Below are 19,552 nucleotides of genomic sequence, written 5' to 3' on the forward strand. Positions count from 1 at the left end.
TTTTTTATGGGAGCATGAAAAATGAATGAAATAAGCAAAGGATGTAGCTTTAGTGATTTGATGTTTTAGTATTTTTTTCGTTTGAATTGCGGTATCAGGTATTTGAATTAAAGTATTTATCTGAATATGTGGTTATTTCAGATTGGTTTCTTTTAAGATTTGTTTGTATGGTTTGGTAAATAAATTAAAACAATATTAATAATTAGATGTATCATATTGATGCATAAATTAAACTATCTTCTCCATGTTGTCATTAATTCATTTTTTTATGGGAACATGAAATATGGATGAAATACATATAGGATCTGGTTTTAGTGGTTTGATGTTTTGGTACTTTTTTTTCCATTTGAATAGCAGTATCTTATCACATTAGTTTCCTTTAAGATTTGTCAGTATAGTTTGGTAAATAAGGCTATCATTTAAATACTAGATGTAGTTTTATAGATTAAACTTTTTTACTATTACACTTTTATTATATTATAAATTATGACAACCTTTTCCTGGTTGTCATTATTCATTTTTTATGGGAGCATGAAAAATGAATGAAATAAGCAAAGGATGTAGCTTTAGTGATTTGATGTTTTAGTATTTTTTTTTTGTTTGAATTGCGGTATCAGGTATTTGAATTAAAGTATTTATCTGGATATGTGGTTATTTCAGATTGGTTACTTTTAAGATTTGTTTGTATGGTTTGGTAAATAAATTAAAACAATATTAATAATTAGATGTATCATATTGATGCATAAATTAAACTATCTTCTCCATGTTGCCATTAATTCATTTTTTTATGGGAGCATGAAATATGGATGAAATACATAAAGGATCTGGTTTTAGTGGTTTGATGTTTTGTTACTTTTTTTTCCATTTGAATAGCAGTATCTTATCACATTAGTTTCCTTTAAGATTTGTCAGTATAGTTTGGTAAATAAGGCTATCATTTAAATACTAGATGTAGTTTTATAGATTAAACTTTTTTACTATTACACTTTTATTATATTATAAATTATGACAAGCTTTTCCTGGTTGTCCTTATTCATTTTTAATGGGAGCATGAAAAATGGATGAAATAAGCAAAGGATGTAGCTTTAGTGATTTGATGTTTCAGAATTTTTTTATTTGAATTGCGGTATTAAGTATTTGAACTACGTTATTTCTTTGAATATGTGGTATTTCAGATCGGTTTCCTTAATGATTTGTCCGTATGGTTTTGTAAATAAATTAGAACCAATATTCATCATTAGATGTATCATGCTGTTGCGTAAATTAAACTTTATTTATCTTACACTTTTATTGTATTATAAATTTTGACAGTCTCTTCCGGGATGTAATTATTCATTTCTCTCTGGAGCATGAAAAATGGATAAAATATATATAGGATCTTGCTTTAGTGATTTGATGTTTTGGTTTGGTATTTTTTTTAATATTTGGATTGCATTATCTTTTCACATTGCTTTCCTTTAAGATTTGTCTGTATAGTTAGGTAAATAAGTTTAACTAATTTTTAAATATTAGATGCATCATGTAGTCTTACAATTTAAACTAAGCTCAAATATTAAACTAATGTTGTGTCTGTATATAGTTTAGCAATGATTAACTCTGTTCGTACAGATTCCAACGAAAACGTTTGTAAATCTGAATATAGTAAAAACTGTTCCATTTGTAATATATTCTCATGCTGGTTTCCTTTATACTTTGATTAATGCATTAGTTTCTAAACTACGGTATGCGGGCCAACACTAGCCCAAGCATTCCTACCACTAGGAAAATCTCTAAATTCCAATTTTCAAAAATGATCAATGTTAAAAATAAAGATTAATGAGTACTTCTTGCATAATGTTAATACATTTCATTGCATAGCTGACAACTTTTACGATTTTTACGAACTTTATTTTCTAGTGTTAACCAATTATACGCTTTATTATATTATTCAGGGCTTTAAAAATTGGAATTAAATTTGTTGTAAACACAACAACGTAAAGAATTTAAAAAAAAAAAGAAGACTCCTGAAAATTATGTTTCAGATATGTAAAAACCTGACAAAATTCAAAAGATTGCTAATAAATTTTATGATTTTACTCTGATTTTTAACTACCCCTTTAAAAATTATTTACCATTATTTTTCAAAGTTGGCAGCTATGTCATTGCATCTTTACCTATCTCTTTCTCTACGTATAAATGAATAAATAAAATCATAGACTTAAATTAAATCAGGCCAATTTTTAAATTTATTTATGAATTGGGTCCATCAGAAAGTGTTTCTGGGAAGTTCTAATCCAGCCGTCTGAAGTAAATGGTGACTGGTGCGCGTTAAATCTGCCTGATCACAAATTCCTCCATGCTCCCATAACAAATAAATACTTCTGGGGGTACTGAATTGGAGATTGATCGTTCTCTGGTTCAGATCAAATTTACAATCTATGGATAAATGAATGGATGTATAAATGGGTCTGCCCTATAAATGGGGGTGACGTATGGGTGTGGCAGAAGTCAAATTCTTATTCATGCATAGCGCCACCGGAAAACAAGAACAATCTCACTATCTCTGCTTTATCTAGCTCTCAAAAACAGGCGCCCATTTTCAAGATTTGCCAGACGTGAATGAGAAAAACAAAAATGATTTGAAATATAAAACGTGAAGTTGCACTGTCGAAATCGAATTTTAAATAATGTGCAATGCTGCACATTGTTGGTATCTTGGGCATACATTTAATTTTAACGATGCCACCATTATTTCCACCCCAGTCACATCAGCTCATCTTGATATCCGGGAAACTTTTTTCATTCATATGAATGCTGATTCCTTTGTTAACGAATTTAGCTCCTTAGCATTAGCATGTGGCAATGCATTTAACCCTAATTTGCCCCTCTCGGCCACTGTGGTTTTTCTGTTCTGTTTTCCCTTTTTTTCCGTCTCGACTACTTTAGTTTTTCTAGTTTTTTTTTTTTCATTTTTCTCATTCCATTTGTATTTTTCCATTTTTTGTTGGCAACTTTACGTTTTATATTTCGAATCGCTTTCGTTTCATCTTATTAACCTGTGACAAGTCTTGAAAATAGGTGCCTATTTTTTGGGCGCTTGAAATATATCGACTGTTGTTTTCTCTTTCTATATTTTTAAGCGAATGAATTTTTGAATCAGGTAATAAAGTTACTATAAGGACTCGATTATGTTAGGTCTATCAAAAAATTGGGTACGTGAAAGAACACGTTCCTTTGTACACGTTCGCAAAAGACGCCCTAATGAAAGAAAAAAGTGGTAGAGCATATACCTTTTAATGTTTATTTCAGATGTACCTCTTGTTTCAGTCGGATGCTTTTGTTACAAATTTGAATATGTATTTGCATGATCTTTTGTGCCATATATGCTGTGTCTCTTTAAGCTAGAACACTACCTTTATTAAAGGGTAAAAAGCGTATACCACTTTCTTTTATAAAAGAACATTTTGCATTACTGTAAAAGGAGGCGTGTGCTTTTTAGGGTAACACACTCTGATGCTGTTGTTGCTGTCGGTAGATAGACGGAAAAAAAGGGAAAACAGAACAGGAAAAACCACAGTGGCCGAGAGGGGCAAATTAGGGTTAAATGCATTGCCACATGCTAATGCTAAGGAGCTAATTTCGTTAACAAAGGAATCAGCATTCATATGAATGAAAAAAGTTTCCCGGATATCAAGATGAGCTGATGTGACTGGGGTGGAAATAATGGTGGCATCGTTAAAATTAAATGTATGCCCAAGATACCAACAATGTGCAGCATTGCACATTATTTAAAATTCGATTTCGACAGTGCAACTTCACGTTTTATATTTCAAATCATTTTTGTTTTTCTCATTCACGTCTGGCAAATCTTGAAAATGGGCGCCTATTTTTGAGAGCTTGAAACATGTCGACTGTTATGTCTACTGTATATTTTTGAAGCAAATGAAGTTGTTAGTCAAGTAATATTTTACCGCTTCATCCTTGGGATTATTTATTTCGTAACTCGAATTTTAGCTTTAGTAACTGAACCTGTTACACAACAATGCAGAAAAAATAATAACTATTTAATTCTATTTCAACTAAATAAACTATTTCAGAGCGATTTACTGCAGCTCTAAAAGACATTTAAAACAACCGATGAATAAAGAGTTATAAGTCAGCTGTCAAAGTTTTTTATTATTCTTTAAAACAGGAAGAAATATTTTATCGTTTCATGCAAGTGTTAAAGAAAACATCTCCTGCATTTTGATGTTATTATTATTCATAAGAAAAACATTTCTTACACTAGAGATATATATTAAAGAATATGAAATTCGTAAAGTTCTTTTTTTCTTTTATGTGGTACACTGAAAGAACTGACGCCCTGATTCTTTGCATCCTTCTATCGGCATAAATTCTTCGTTGACTAGAAGATTTTTTTAAACAGTATTCCCTCTTCGATTTTGGCAACATCTCAAAGAAAGGCGTTTTTTTTATTATTTTAAATAGTTCATAACACTGAAAAGAGGATTTTTTTAAGGATTTAAGTATGCAGATATTCCCTTTTACATGCACGCATATAGTCGTATATACATTTTCTTTCAAATTTATCTTGTTTTTTTTGTGTCTTCTTCATATTATTATACAAAATATAAAGGTAAGTATCGTAAAGATATGGTATTAAAACTTCCTTAAATAAAAGAATAAAATTTTAAAAAACTCGCTGCTTCATTTTAACCTGTTTTAATAACGCAGACTTGGCAATTTCTCTGGCTTTAAAGCGGATATTTATCTTAAATATTTAAAATGGTAGCAAAAAAAATAAGATTCAATATTTGATGCTGAAACTATTCTGATCGCCAAATGTTAAAACATAAATTTGCTGTTGCTTTTAATATTTAAGATAAATGATGTTGACCACCACGGCATTTAAATAAATTAAAAATTTAAGATATACCTGTAGCGCTTTCGTGTCACAGGTCCGGGGTTCTATCCTCGGACCGGGCAAGGTTGTCTCAGTCATTCATCCCTTCAGTAGGTCAATAAAATGAATATCAAGCATGCTTGGGAATCAAACACTGGGGGGTACCGCCTTCTACTTGCCACGCAACCGGAACATCTGCTCCTGCACCCCAGATCCCAAGGTCAAAAAACTGAGATGGGTACCGGAGGCCATGGCCCTCTGTGGGCTGTCACGCCACTGAGTTTAGTTATATACCTGATAAATACGTTCAGATATTTTAATGTACTTGCAAAAGTTTTAACACAATTGCGTGCTAATTTGTTATTACACTACCACTATATTAAAGAGAGCTAATGCTTCCTGGCTTATAACTTCATACTTGCAACTTCTCCTGCTTCTAACGGATGACTTTTCTCAAATATATCAATCGGTTTTCTATTTTGTTTTTGATTTGAAAAATTAGACTTACAATGATTTTGATTATTATTGTAAATAAATTATTTAATCAATTAAGTAAGATATGATAATCGGCCTGAGAAGTTTTTAAGTGCTGGTAAAATTAAACAAATTAAGCTAACCTTGATTGCTTCCTCACTACCACTATAAAAATTGATGAAATCTAATACTTCCGAATTGGTATGCATGCAAATTCCAATAACGCATAGCAGAGATGCCAACTTTCTACAATTTTTGTAAAAATTTATTCTAATGGTAGCTAAGTTCATGTTGTAATGTATTACTTTTCTATTTAATTAAACTTTTTTTTTCTTCACCACTAAATACAGGGATGCCAACTGTTCCTCTTTCTGTAAAAGTTTTAATAAATTAAACAGTAAAACATGCAGAATAAGGATAATTACCCCCTACTCTTTACAAGAGTCACCACAATATGACAGTAATAAAAGCCCATTTCATATGATACTTTGAATTTTTAATATGTAGTGGTTGAAAAAATGACTTAAAATGAAAAATACTAAACTAAATATAAATTAAACTTTGTTGCCACTAGAAAATATTTTTTGCAAAGTGGAGCAAATTGGTAATCTGCAATAAATGATTTTATTTTATATTTTATAACCGTCGTTGAACAACCGACCCAATTTAGAGTTTACGACACTACCTATGTGCAAGTCTGTAGCCTTGTAATTTTGAATCCAATCCAGAAGACAAGGGAACCCTCAAATCAAATATTGAAAGAAATATTTCCTTTGCCCTTTTTGAGGGAACTAACCCACATTTTCGTTACATGACGAGAAGGGGATTCTAACCCATGACCAGTCTACCACTGAGGATATTTCACGTCAGCTCTGAGGTTGGTGATAGCCGGGTGCGGACCAGCCATCGATGGGATACGAACCTGGTTCGCCTCATTGGGAGGCGAATGCTCTATCCCCTGTGCCACCATATTAATATTACTTATTTCATTCATAATATGTATTTTGCTCTGCAGAATTACATTATTTAAAATCATAAAGAATTAGTGTATCTTGCAATTCAGAAACTTTTTAAACTAAATAAAAATGATAAATATTTATTAAAAATTACTTTTTACGAACATTAATCAACAAGCACGATTTATCAGTACGATTGCGAACATTAATTAACATTAATTATGAAATTTACATTAACACATTTTTTAGCAATTTGTTTTTGTGGTTAATTTAATAATCGACATGAATATTTTACAAAACCTCTCGATCCATCTATTCATCGAGATTTCATGTAAGCAAATTATCATTAAATAAAAAATAAACCTGTTCTCTTTTTGTTTACTTTACTGTACATTAGTTATTTAAAAAGTTTTCAAAAATTCCTTTTTATGCATAAAATATTTTCAACCATGCATATAATATTAAAATAATAGTTTATTTCAGCCTGCATATACAATAATACCCAAATATAAAACAGGCAAGTCCATAATTTTTAGCTAGAATGAATAACTGCTTTGAGTTTTAAATTTCAGAAGAGCTTTCTCTTTGGTTCGAAATATTTCGAATACTTTTCTTGGCAAGAATGAGCCAAAAACAACAACAATTTTACAGACCGAGGTTGGAATGCCCCCTTTGCTTTTGACAATGATTGATCTGCAAAATATTCAATGATTCAATGCTATGAAAGCTAACTCTCTATTGTTGCGGAGGAAAAGCTGTCCTTCAATGCGCAAGAATTTATTTTCAGTTACAGAATTACTTCCCTACACATTACTTATTCGATAGAACATCAGGCATTATTTCAAAATTTAGATTATGAAAATTATATTAAAATATAATCAAGAATTATACTTTTTAAAAAAATATATTAATTTGTAAAAGTTTGTTCAAAGACTAAAATCAAGTGATTTTAACCTAGAAGAGAGAAGGCCTCCGCACAAGTTACCACAAACAAAAAATTTGATCTTTTATAAGTTCAAATGCAATGTCATTTTTCGTATTTCCCTCCCCCTGCACAACTTAGTGGGCCGAACGTAAGTGACATCTTTTTTATTTCACCTCCACTGCGCAGTTTATGTTCGTTACGTCGGACTACTAGATGATCCATGCTGAGGCTTTATCTCTTCTAGGAGGTGTTGTTTTTACCCATTCAGAATGATTGCATCATGTATGATGTAAAGTAAAAAGTAGTTGACGAATCTCCTAAATTTGAACTGGTAGATTTCTTTTTGTATTTAAAGAGGTGGCAAAAAGTATACGTTAATATTTATATTTTTATTTAACATGTTGAACACCATGCATAAAAATAATTATAAATAAATTTTCAGCAGTTATTTAAATCAGAGCTGTGATGGCTTAGGAGAGCGAGCTCTCGCCTCCTAATAAGTGAACCGGGTTCGAATCCCAGTGATGGCTGGTCGAATTAAGCATCCGCCTTGCACCGACCACAGTGCTGACGTGAAATATCCTCAGTGGTAGACGGATCATGGGTTAGAGTCCCCTTGCCATCCGACAAATTGTAGGAGGCTTTCTCTGTTTACTTCTCTATCTAAGGCAAATGCGAGTTAGTTCCACCAAAAAAGTCCTCCGCGAAGGCAAATTTTCCCTAATAGTTGATCCAGGAGTTCCTTCGTCTTGTGGATTGGGTTCAAAATTGCAAGAATACGGCATTGAATATTGTTTTTTAACTGTACGAGCCAAAAGCTTTTAGTACCCCTCTCTTACATCCTCCAAAAATTCGCAAGAAACACAGTTCTCTTAAAAAAAAAAAGAAAAAAAAAGGTTTTATTGCAGACTAGTGTAATATCAACTTAAAATAAAGTTTAACTTACATCAAAATCTTGAAGTAATCTGCCTAAAAAAGTTTCAACTTGCTCATCATTTAAAATTCACACGATTCAGAATAAGCAAAATGTTTGATAATCTCTTAGAAATTTAAGAAGATTTTTACGAAAGATAAAGAAAAGTTTTATTCCGTAATAAACCTTAAAAGATTGCTTTACCTTGCGTGAAATGTGAAATATACTATATTCAGAAAACTAAACCATGTTGTAGGATTCCAAATACTATATGCTTATTTTGACTAATATTGGAAAAACTTCGTATTTTATCTTTCTTTATAAGAAAAAGAAAAGACTGTTTTATGAAAAATTCCAGACAGTGTCTGGGTAAAAGATGCATGAGAAATCTTTTATAGAATTTTTTTTAACCATCAGCTAGTGCTTCAGAGTTAAAATTGTGTTTTATATGTGTTTTAATACTCAGTTTTTGTTTGCAATTTTTTTTTTAAGATTGAAGAGAAATTTCCTTAAAATTGAAATATTAGACAGAATAAAGTACAATTTTAAATGTATTGTTAAAAAAAAAAACGATTCATAAAGATTTACATCTGAAGCAAATATAAAGTTTTAAATTGTTATCGTTTCCGTAAATCATAGTAGATATCTGTAAAAGTCATCTAGTATAATAAAAGGAAGAGATTGAATGTGTGTCTGTGTGTCATTTTTATAACTCCAGATCTGTAAACAGCGAGTGCTATACAGGGCAAAAATCTGTGAACCTAAACATTGATAATTAGAACCTTTCGAGTAGAATGTAGTAAAAAAAAAGAGAAGAAAAAAAACGAACTTATTTAAGAATTAGCTTAAGGCATTATTGCATTACGTATATAAGTATATGCAGGTTTGTGTGATCATTGCAAAATGCTTCGATTTCATTTTCTTCAATTATTCACTACTACGTTTTTTACAATGGTAAAAAACGTAGTCGCTCGCCTCCATGGATTTGAACACACGGTACTCACCAGGCAATGCAAAATGATCACAACTTCCGGCACCAATCCGCGTCGAAGAACTATAAATTAACGTTTTTCTTCTTTTAACGGCCACGTTAAAGGAAAAAAGACGTTTTTACAATATATTTTATAGAGTGGCAGAAAATCAAAAACTAAAGCTTTCGGAATATCTTGTTATTTTTCCAACGTTTTAAAAGCCTCACCAGAAAAGAACTTGAACAAGTGGAAAAGTTCCATATGAACTTTTGAATTACTCACATGTAGTGGAGTGGAAAGCAACATTAAATCAAACTTACTAAGAAATGTATCATACATTAAAGCACAAACTTTGCTACCACTAGAAGAAATTCGTCCACAAAGTGTAGAAAGTTGGCAGCCCTGCATTTAAAAGAAAACATTCGGGATTTTTTGCTATTTTGCAACTCAATTTAATCAGAAATAAGCTTGACAGGAATTTTTTTTTGTACTTATTTTATGGTGGCAACAATCAGTGAAAAAAGTGGTGTCCTAACTTTTTCATTATAGATGAACATATCTGCCAACTGATGTTCTTTCTGAGAATGGATTTTCTAAGTGGTGGCAAAGCAATCCTCGAAAAACAAATTTACTCAAAAATATACTTATACTTTGCCCAAATTCAACTTCGCTATCGTACAGACTTACTTTTGTACTTACTTATCGTACAGAGATACTCTTGCATATTTACTGAAATTATTTATATGCAGTGGTGGCCAAACTCATATATAATTATTATTATAATTCAATAAGTTTAATGGAATTAACATGAGTTTCGCTACCATTTCAAATATGAAAAAAATCATCTTCCAGGGAAGACGGAAGTATAATATCAGATTGCTTCCACTTTTGGAAACTTTCAAAATTAAACAAGAATCTCTAGCTACTATTCTCATTGACTGCACCAAATATTTTTCTTAAGATCTTTTAATCAAAGGTCAATAATTCATTTTCATGTAATTAGGTTATTTCCCAGCATTCTCTCCCATGAAGAAGAATGGATCGAATTTGTGTTTTATCGATATTTTTCTTAAGATCTCCCAATCAAAAATTAATAATTTATTTTTATGTAATTAGGTTATCGTCCAGCATTCCCTCCTATAAAGCGGAATCGGTCAAATTGGTGTTTTATCGATGTCAATTTTTGTTTTTAAACTTTGATGGCTGCAGCAAACTTTCGTCTTTTTGAACTTTGCTTTAAACTATCATGGCAGTTGTTTTCTGTGGCCATGATAGCATTTATTTGATATGGTGAGTCTATTGTCTGGTCAAATCATTGTTATTAGTAATGACGGTTCCAAGATATTTAAATTGTGAAACTCCTTCAAATATGTAATTCTTCACAATAAATGACTGTGGATTAGATGTATCCAGTTAAGTCTCTATGAATTTCGTTTATTTTTAAGCCTAAGTTATCAGCCTCAGCTTCTAATAAATTGAATGCCTCTATGACAAATTCTGGATCTATCAACTAAGGCAATGTCATCAGCAAATGCCAAGGTTTTGAGCCATAGTAGCTCACAGGATAGAGCGTTCGCCTTCCAATGAGGTGAACCGGGTTCGAATCCCAGAGATGGCTGGTCGATACGAATTCCTCACCCGGCTCTCACTAACCACAGAGCTGAAGTGAAATATCCTCAGTCATAAACGAATCATGGGTTAGAGTCCCCTTGCAGTCAGCTTAACCGTGGGAGGTTTTCCTAGCATTCCTCTCCATGTGACGCAAATGAGGGCTAGTTTTATCAAAAAGTCCTACACGAAGGAAAAAATCTCCCAATACTTGATCCAGGAGTTCTTTTGTCTTCTGGATTAAGTTTTTCAAAATTATAAGGACATTCCGCTGGACATTGGTAGGCGTAAACTCAAAAGTGGGTCGGCTGTTCAACGACAGTTATGAAAAAAAATAAAATGCCAAGGTTTGTAAAGTCTTGTTGTAGATGGTTCCTCCAGCTGTGTAACCAGAGGCTAAGATAGCTCTTTCTAGGGCCAAGTTGAACAGTAGGACGCAATATCCTTTAAAGTGTAGTTTTTGCCAGGTTAATTGATTTAGCTGGTATGTCAAATTCTTCCATCGCTTCGTAAAGTTTCTGTCGAATAATGCTGTCATACGCAGCCTTAAAATCGATAAAGAAATAGTAAGAATAGATATTCAATTCTTTCGTTTTCTCCAGTATCTGTCTCTAGGTATGTAATTAATCAGTAGTTGAACTATTCATTAAACAAAAATAATTTGTGAATGGTTAACCTTTGTTACTTTCAGGATAAATCTTTTATAATTATCTACGGAAATTCCGTAGAGATTGCAGGCATTGTTTCACTTTAAGTATATAATTTGGATCTTAAAGCAAATTAGAGGGTAATAATAGTATTACAAATTGAATACAAGGGGAAAAAAGAACATACAGTGCGCAAAAAAATAAATAAAAATAAGCGGACCACCCTGAATCACTTTTGATTTAATGATCGAATCTTCAAGTTCTAGGACTCAATCTTAATGGTTTGGGAAGGTGATCACAAATATGTTAAGTAATTAAGTGCAATATAGTAATGCTAATTAAGAGCAATATAATAATTGGTGCAGACGATAATTTAAGTTACAGGCACAAAAACGTATTTCCCCTGAATATACATACCTTTGCACGCAATCGCAAAACTCGTTTATCCAAAGATCATGCAAGAAATAACTTTTAGTAAATATTTATTATTTTAATAAAAAAATAGACGAAATTTTTTTATTATTATAAGGTTTTCAGTTTTTTACTTATTGATAAAGAATGCAATTTTATATGGCAAAGTACGAAATTTGAACAAAATTTATCGAATAATTCCGGAGAAATTAAATTTTAAATATACTTATTTTTTAAAATTCGATTTTCAATAAAATAATCACTAAAATTCATCCGTTTTTTTTTTGCGTTCAATACAATTAAAAAGAATGCTGCTTTTTAATTGCTTTTTTACTATGATAAACACCAAATTTTGTTCTCCCAAAAATTAACTAAATGAATATTTTTGAATTCATTTATCTTTTGAAAAAATTCAGAACCCCTCCGCATAAATAAAACATTCCAACAAAGCTACTAACATCACTTTAAATAATACATCAAATTTAAGCACAGTAACCTCAAATAGAATTTTGATAAAACTGCCGTTTTTATATTCTTAAGTATTCATGCATTTGAATATTAGATGCATAGATGTACTAAAGAAAAGGGGGGAAATGTTCATGTCGCTTTCAAATGCCTGAAAGAAAAAGTAAAAAATGACAAAAACTCGAATAAAGAGGGCGGAAAATACCTCAGGGAAATTTTTTGACATAACTTCTCTACTCCAAATGCTTAAACTTGACGTAGGAAAAACAGAATAAAAATCCAAAGAAAGAAAAACGCGCATGCGGAAATAAATGCGCAGTGTACGAGTCTGACTTTGGAACCATCAAATGTCGTCCCTATATCCAACATCAATTGCAGACGATTTGCATATCTTTACGGCAAAGAAACGCTGAACCATTTCTCTGGAGGAACTTGGAACGCTTTTCGGGTTCCGAAGAAAATAAACTTAGGGTATTTCAGAAGAAGAAAAAAAGAAAGCAAATGAATTTTCGCTAAGGAATTTCTACTCTGACAAGTTGTTAGGTCCAAAGATTTTCTTCGCAAATTTGTTGCCAAAGTGGTCTTAGAACTATTACCGTGTTACCGAAGGAAGAAATCGTCTGCTGGAATTCGAATAATTGGCTCCCGAATAATTTGATCGTTACCCTTGAGAAGATCTAATCTGAGAAATATTTTCTTGAGACGATAAGATCTTTTATTTTTAGTTTGATGGTGCGGAAGCGGTGGTGATCTTATTTAGAGTTGTTTTTAAAATGTATAAAGTTCAGATTTGAGAAGAACAGTTCAAAAAGTTCACTCCAAAGTTTACTTTTTATGACATAATAAAACTCATGATATGAGTTACAACAATATTAAATTTCGATTTTAAAATTATTGTTTCGCTGCCGCTTACCAACCCCGATGATTATCTCGCAACAATTGTTGTTTCGTGGTAGAAAACAGTTTTTCTACTGAAGTTAAAATTATTCCCTTAACATATATGTACTAAAAGGAATTCTGTTTGCTAACGCTTGTGCCTCTACTTCCCACTTCCTATCTATTATTATTATAAATATATAGATCTATTGGTGAATAGAAATAATTTTTCTAAGTAATCATTTTTTAGAATAACATTTTTATTGTTGTAACATTATATAACATTACATTGTTTGAAATCCCCACTGAAGGAGATCAAAATTGTGATGGCATGTCTTCGGATAATCCTCAGGGATGTTTCCAGATCGTCGCCAATAGCCCATTGTACAGCTCAAGTGAGACGTAAGTAAAGTACATGCCTACATACATTGTTTAAACAAATTTCATGAGCTCCCAACCGTAATTTAATATTTTCGCTTAGAAAATGGGCGGATATATTAAATACTATTTTTGCTTGCATCTCATTATGCATTGCTGATCACTAAATCATTTAACAAATTTCTTTAACTGTAATTTATAATATATATATTAATGTTATTTGCATAAAAGTAATAATTGTAAAACGGTTAATAAAATAAGATCACCTTTCTGAATAAAATTATCTTACAATGTAGCGCAAAACAATAAAAAAACAAAAAACAATTCTCTTAGTTTTAAACTCTTGAATTAAAAGCGTAATAATACCAGAACACGAATGTAACTTTAAATTAGTCCCGCAGTGGACTGATCGTTAAGACACGGTTCCCAGCAGATCACCGAAGTCAAGCATCACTGGCTGCGGTCAGTGTGCGGGTGGGTGACCACTTGGATCAGTCTGCGTAGGGACCGAGGGTGTGCGGTATTGGTCCTCGTTAAACTGTTCTACCGTAAAGTGCTCGACTTCGCGCGCAGATCGTCGAGCTACCGAAGCGGGGGTGCCATCCCCTCCGCAGAGGATCAAAATTGTGATGGCATGTCTTCGGATCATCCTCCGGGATGTTTCCCAGACCGTCGCCAATAGCCCATTGTGCAGCTCTAGTGCGACGTAAATTAACAACAGCAACAGTAACTTTAAATTAGGGATACAAAAATATTCATATAAAAACAATTCGCGAACGCAACGACCTATAGGAGGCGTTGTTATTTGAGACGAATTCCTGCTAGCAGAACAACAGGAACATCAATTGCACTGGAGATTTCTTCAGTGTAGCATAGTAATGTTCCTTCTTTATTGTGGCTTATTAAATTTAAGAAAGAAAAGTGCATGATATTCTTCCGTGCATGATATATATATATATATACAGTCAAACCCAACACCTCCTAGAATGAAGGCCTCAGCACGACACACCCCTCTCAATCCTTAGTAGTCCCACGCGAATCCTTGCCGCGTCTTTTCAGAAAAGCTTCGATCGGATACTTTATATGAGTTTGTTTTTAACTAGAAACTTACCTTTCAAAAAATAAATTTTTTTAAGCACTTTACTTCTCTACTGAAAAGAATGAAATTTATCAAACGTATACTAATATTCTGAGACAAATTATTTTAATTGCATTATCAATTGAAATAAAGATATTAAAAAAAAAGGTTTGCAGTCTAATATACCTTTTGTAATTTATGTTATGGAATGAGACAATATTATTTGGCAATTTATCTATGTAAGCATTTAGTATTAGTCTTTCATTTAAATATATACATAAAACATGCTATATATAATAAATAATTTTATTATTGAGTAAAATTTTTATGAAAACAAATTTTCATTTTTAGGACAGCTGATATAAAGTTATATCCTTAACTTTATTGAAATTTGAACATAATTTTAAATTAGTGTAGTATAGTAAAATTATACAGTAAAATTTTTTACAAGTTACTAGCTCACAGCTTTCAAAAATGAAAAGTGATAGAACAAGCAACAAAAATGTTTATTTCAAATACAAATATAGAAACAATGTAAGATTTCATTTTAAATCTCTTCAGCTTATAAAAAAGATCACATTAACTTAAACATTAATTTATTAGTCTAGTCATACAAAATATTTTTCAAATAAACTCAAAAAGTATTATAATGCTACTTGTCTATAAAGTTACAAATAAAAAACAGAAAAACAAAAAGTTGCATCAAAAATTGATTTCTTATTTTAATGTTGAAGAAAAAAAGCAGCTCCTTCATTTTAATGTTTGTAGTTTTCTTTTCTTAGTTTCTGGTTCAATTTTAGATTTAGTTACTTTTAAGTTTAAGTTAGCTTTCTTTTTATTAAGTCGTTCAGTTAAAATTGAATCATTTAGCTTTTTACAATAATTGCTTAAAAAGGTGTTAATGGCTCGAGTTACCAAAAATTTTACAATGAAACTGGAATCGTGAGCAGAGCATTGATTGTTATTTAAGAATATTTCCTTTCTTTCCAAAACATTAATAGTAGTATCAATAGCCAAAACTTTATGATTATGCATTTGTAGAAATGAGCTTTCAAACTCTTCAGAAACTAATTTTTGAACTACCACATATGCGTGCAAGATTATGTCAACAATTTTATGCTTAGGGTATACCAAACAACCTCTGTCTAATGTTTGAATGTAAGAGTTTTCCACTTCATCTATCACATTAAATTTTTCTTCGATATCTGTTAATGTGATAGATTTCTCACAAGATGAACATTTTTTACGTTTTAAGTAACAATAGCAACAAAAACCAGCAATATAAGTAAGCACAGGCAAAATACAAACTAATGGAATTAAATCATCTTCATTAACATCAATTTCTTTACCAAAATTTAATTTTTCATTTTCTACCTCATTTTCTGCATTATCAGTTTCTACCAAATTGATATCTATTTCACCAAAAGAAGAGGATTTAATTTTTAACGGGCCAACAGATTGTAATCTCAATTTGCTTTCTGTTTCAAAAACTTGTCTTATTGATATATTATATTGCCCCCCAGAAAGTTGCCGAAATTTTCCAAAACGACGTTCAAGAGCATCAGTTTGTATTTTGCCCGTGAGAAAGTATCTGAAATTTAAATTTTCAAAACAATATTTTGACAATTCGATGACAGCACTCGTAGTATGAAACAAAGCAGTAAATGTCTCTTTAGATAAAAATCCTGAAGAATAATTTGCTGCTTTCCAAGCAGTTAACCAATTAAGAAAGGTTTTGAGAAAAACAATTCTTTCATCATTACCAGCATTTGATATTGGTTCAGAAAATTTATCCTTTTTGTGAACACCTTTATTTGGATTTTTCACGTTCATTATTTTCCACCAATTTGAAATAATTTGTATATAATCGGCTGTGTCTGAACAACTAAGGTCATTAGTTTGCTCACAAAGAGCTCTTAAACCTGAAATGACATGATCGTTAAATATTTGTGAAACAAGTTTCACATTCTGTCTTTCCATACTAGTGGGATTTAAAGCCTTAATGGAGATTCCATACGCAAATTTAATCAACTGCCCTTCTTCCAAAGAATGAATGTTTCTAAGAGTTTTAAAAGAGGCAGTTTTAGTTTTAGAAAAATCCGAAAAGTCCAAAAAATACATATTATGACCATTTTTTTGATTGAGCCAATTGTTTCTTAAACATTTAAAAATGTGTACAGGATCAAATAAAAAGAATAATGACCTTTCGGGATCTGCTGGGTGGGCATAAACAAAACTTAATTTAGATGGGGTAGAAAAATAGGACATCGCTTTACCATTTAAAGAATTATTATCAGAAGTTACACATAAAATATGAAATCCAATTTTTTCCAAACCTAAAATAATTTTTACAAGAAAAGTGTATAAATAATCAGCATTAATATTGAAAACAGGCAAAATGTGTGCAACATCTTCAAAATCAGATAAAAAACTTTGCAACATAAAAACATAAGCAGAATTAGCTGCTTTATCATTATTGACAGATTTTCCAACAATATTACCAGCTTTATAATCATAGTATTGTTTTAAATGTATCTCATCCATCATTAAGGAAACAATTTTTTGGTGTTCATTTAAATACTGAATTTTTTGTTTAGCATAAAGCAAAAAATTTTCATCAAATTGTTCATCTTTGGGATTCATGCTAAATGATGAACAAAGTCGTTCTATAGTTGATGGATGAGGCAAAATTAGGTTGTTAGAATTTCTAATAAATTTATAACAATGAGGTGAAATAGAATAAACTAAACTACAAAATATCAAAAAATTTGAACTATAACGCAATACATTTTTATCAACAGTTAACAGTGAAATTTCCTCAGACAAAAACTCAATGACTGAATTTTTATCTGCGGGCAATAGAGGTTTTAACTTAGTAAGTAAAATGTTTACTGAATCAATAATATCTTTAGAGCTATGAATATAGTTTGTATTTTTAAATAAATCCAAAATTTGTTGCAAATCATTTATAGAGGTTAAAGTATAGGGCATAGAAAAATTACCAATTGATGATAACTTTACATTTTTAAAAAAACATTCCACAGATAAATTTTCATTGACTACTACAGATTTTATAATGTTAGGTTGAGGTTCAAAACAGAAAGAAAAGAAACATGTTTTTGAAATAAAATCCTGGCATGACCATGACGAATCCATGTTATCTCTGAGAATCCTCTTGAATTCCTCATAATTATTGAAATAATGGTTTTTTTCATATTCCTCAGAAGCCTGCAAACTCTCTTTTATGGCAAGATTAAAATTTTTCTCTTCTAAATTCCTTAATTTGTCTTCTCGCGATTCTCTCAGAGGAAGATCTTTAGTCATATTCTCTGGACAACCTTCAAAAATGGTAGGAATGGCATCTTTTTTCAATTTAAATCGACTTAGGGGAATTTTTTTTATTTCACCAGTCTTTGGGTCAGTTTTCACAGTTTCTTTAACTATGACATCCGATGAAAAATGTTTCTCACACACCTAAAAACAAGTATACATTTTAAGTACTTTGTTTTTATTCTTAACTATTTTTTCAAAAAATATTATACTAAATACTTTATAGTTTTGATGTCATAAACTTTTTTACATATTTGATGTAAAAAAAAAAATTAAAAAAACTTTTAATGTTCTCACATTTAGTTCTCACTCTTAAAATGTTTTCATATTTCTAAACTCAACGGAAAACAATTTCAGAAAAATCAAAATATTTGTTGAAAGTCATACTCAATGAAATATGATATTCAAATTAAAATTTCAATTACAATTTCTTTTTTTTCCCCACAAAACCAAGACTAGTAATGCACAATACCCAATGAAGTAAGAGATGCAAATTAAAATTTAAGTAAAACTTTTAATTTCAGGTAAAATTTTAAATTATCACTCTAGGAAAAACAATATTAAAATACTTATAGAACTGTTGTAACAGAGGTTCGTGATTTTCTTTTTTTTTTTGAATTATTTAAATTTTTGGTTTCATATTGTTGTGAGTTTTATAGCCTGCATTATGTTTTCACATTTTCTCAAACTTTCTCACACAAAAATGTAATTTAAACAAATTTTAAAACTATGAAAATCATGAAAAATTTGTACAATCTCATTTAAAATGCCTTCTAAATTTAACATATATTTTTTTTATATCGTTTCATATTGTTTGAGTTTTATAGCCTGCAATATGTTTTCATATTTTGTCAAACTTTCTCACACAAAAATGTAATTAAAACAAATTTTAAAACTATGAAAATCATGAAAAATTTGTACAATCTCATTTAAAATGCCTTCTAAATTTAATATATATTTTTTTCCAAAAAAAAATTAATATAATTTGATTTAACTACATGAATGAATATTTTAAAAAAGAAATTGTTGATTTAAATCAACGAACCCCGATTGCAACAGAAATAAACAATAAGTGAAAAAACTTACTCGAGAATTCTTAGTGATGATAAAATCCTTCCGTGAGAGTGCTTGTAGCCAACGTCTTTGTTGAGCTTCATCTTTGGGAAAACTAAATACGGCAACTTTTGGACCGTTAGCATAATTTCCTTTGCAGTTTACTGCACAGCAATGGTAAGGCATGACACATTAATATATATTGCAAATATGTAATCCAACAGTAGCTATAATAAACTTAAAACTTCACAAAAACGAATTAAAAATAACAAAACACGTGGAAGGGAAAAACAGGCGCCAACAAGGGTTTAAGGGAATGACTGTAATGGTCATCGGAATTCCATTTCGCCAAAATCAAAGGTATGAATGACGCCAATGCTAATGGAAGAATGTGGCAGCCATTCAGGTCTACTTCGTTGGACTACTCACGGATCGGATTTTTCATTTATGTTAACCCGTGCTGAGGCCTTCCTTATTTTAGGAGGTATTGTCAAACCCCGCTATAGGAAACACGGTTTATAGTGAACTCCCGGATATAGTGAACGAAATGTTCGATCCCGTGTCTTGCTATACACGTATAATGTT

The 19,552-nt window shown here is 31.0% G+C and overlaps 1 protein-coding gene across 1 annotated transcript; it reads right to left on the reverse strand.

Moving 5' to 3' along the window:
- Positions 1 to 14,483: 14,483 nt before the first annotated feature.
- LOC147813479 (uncharacterized) lies at positions 14,484 to 19,294 on the reverse strand. Its single transcript, XM_087158988.1, has 2 exons — positions 19,001 to 19,294; positions 14,484 to 18,058 (listed from the first exon to the last, which is right to left on the reverse strand). Exons 1-2 carry the CDS (start codon positions 19,151 to 19,153, stop codon positions 15,335 to 15,337), a joined length of 2,877 nt encoding a protein of 958 aa, XP_087015114.1. The 5' UTR covers positions 19,154 to 19,294; the 3' UTR covers positions 14,484 to 15,334.
- Positions 19,295 to 19,552: the final 258 nt, after the last annotated feature.

Source organism: Parasteatoda tepidariorum, chromosome 3 (genome assembly GCF_982258835.1).
Source record: "Parasteatoda tepidariorum strain Cologne lab strain chromosome 3, Ptep-v5.0, whole genome shotgun sequence".
In the NCBI taxonomy this organism is placed as follows: domain Eukaryota; kingdom Metazoa; phylum Arthropoda; class Arachnida; order Araneae; family Theridiidae; genus Parasteatoda; species Parasteatoda tepidariorum.

What these genes read in the sequence shown, in the direction of transcription:
- LOC147813479 (XM_087158988.1), bottom strand. Translation starts at nt 19,153, where the DNA reads ATGCCTTACCATTGCTGTGCAGTAAACTGCAAAGGAAATTATGCTAAC. An exon ending in TCATCACTAAGAATTCTCGA is followed by an intron (nt 18,059 to 19,000) that starts GTAAGTTTTTTC and finishes ACTTGTTTTTAG; the next exon opens with GTGTGTGAGAAACATTTTTC.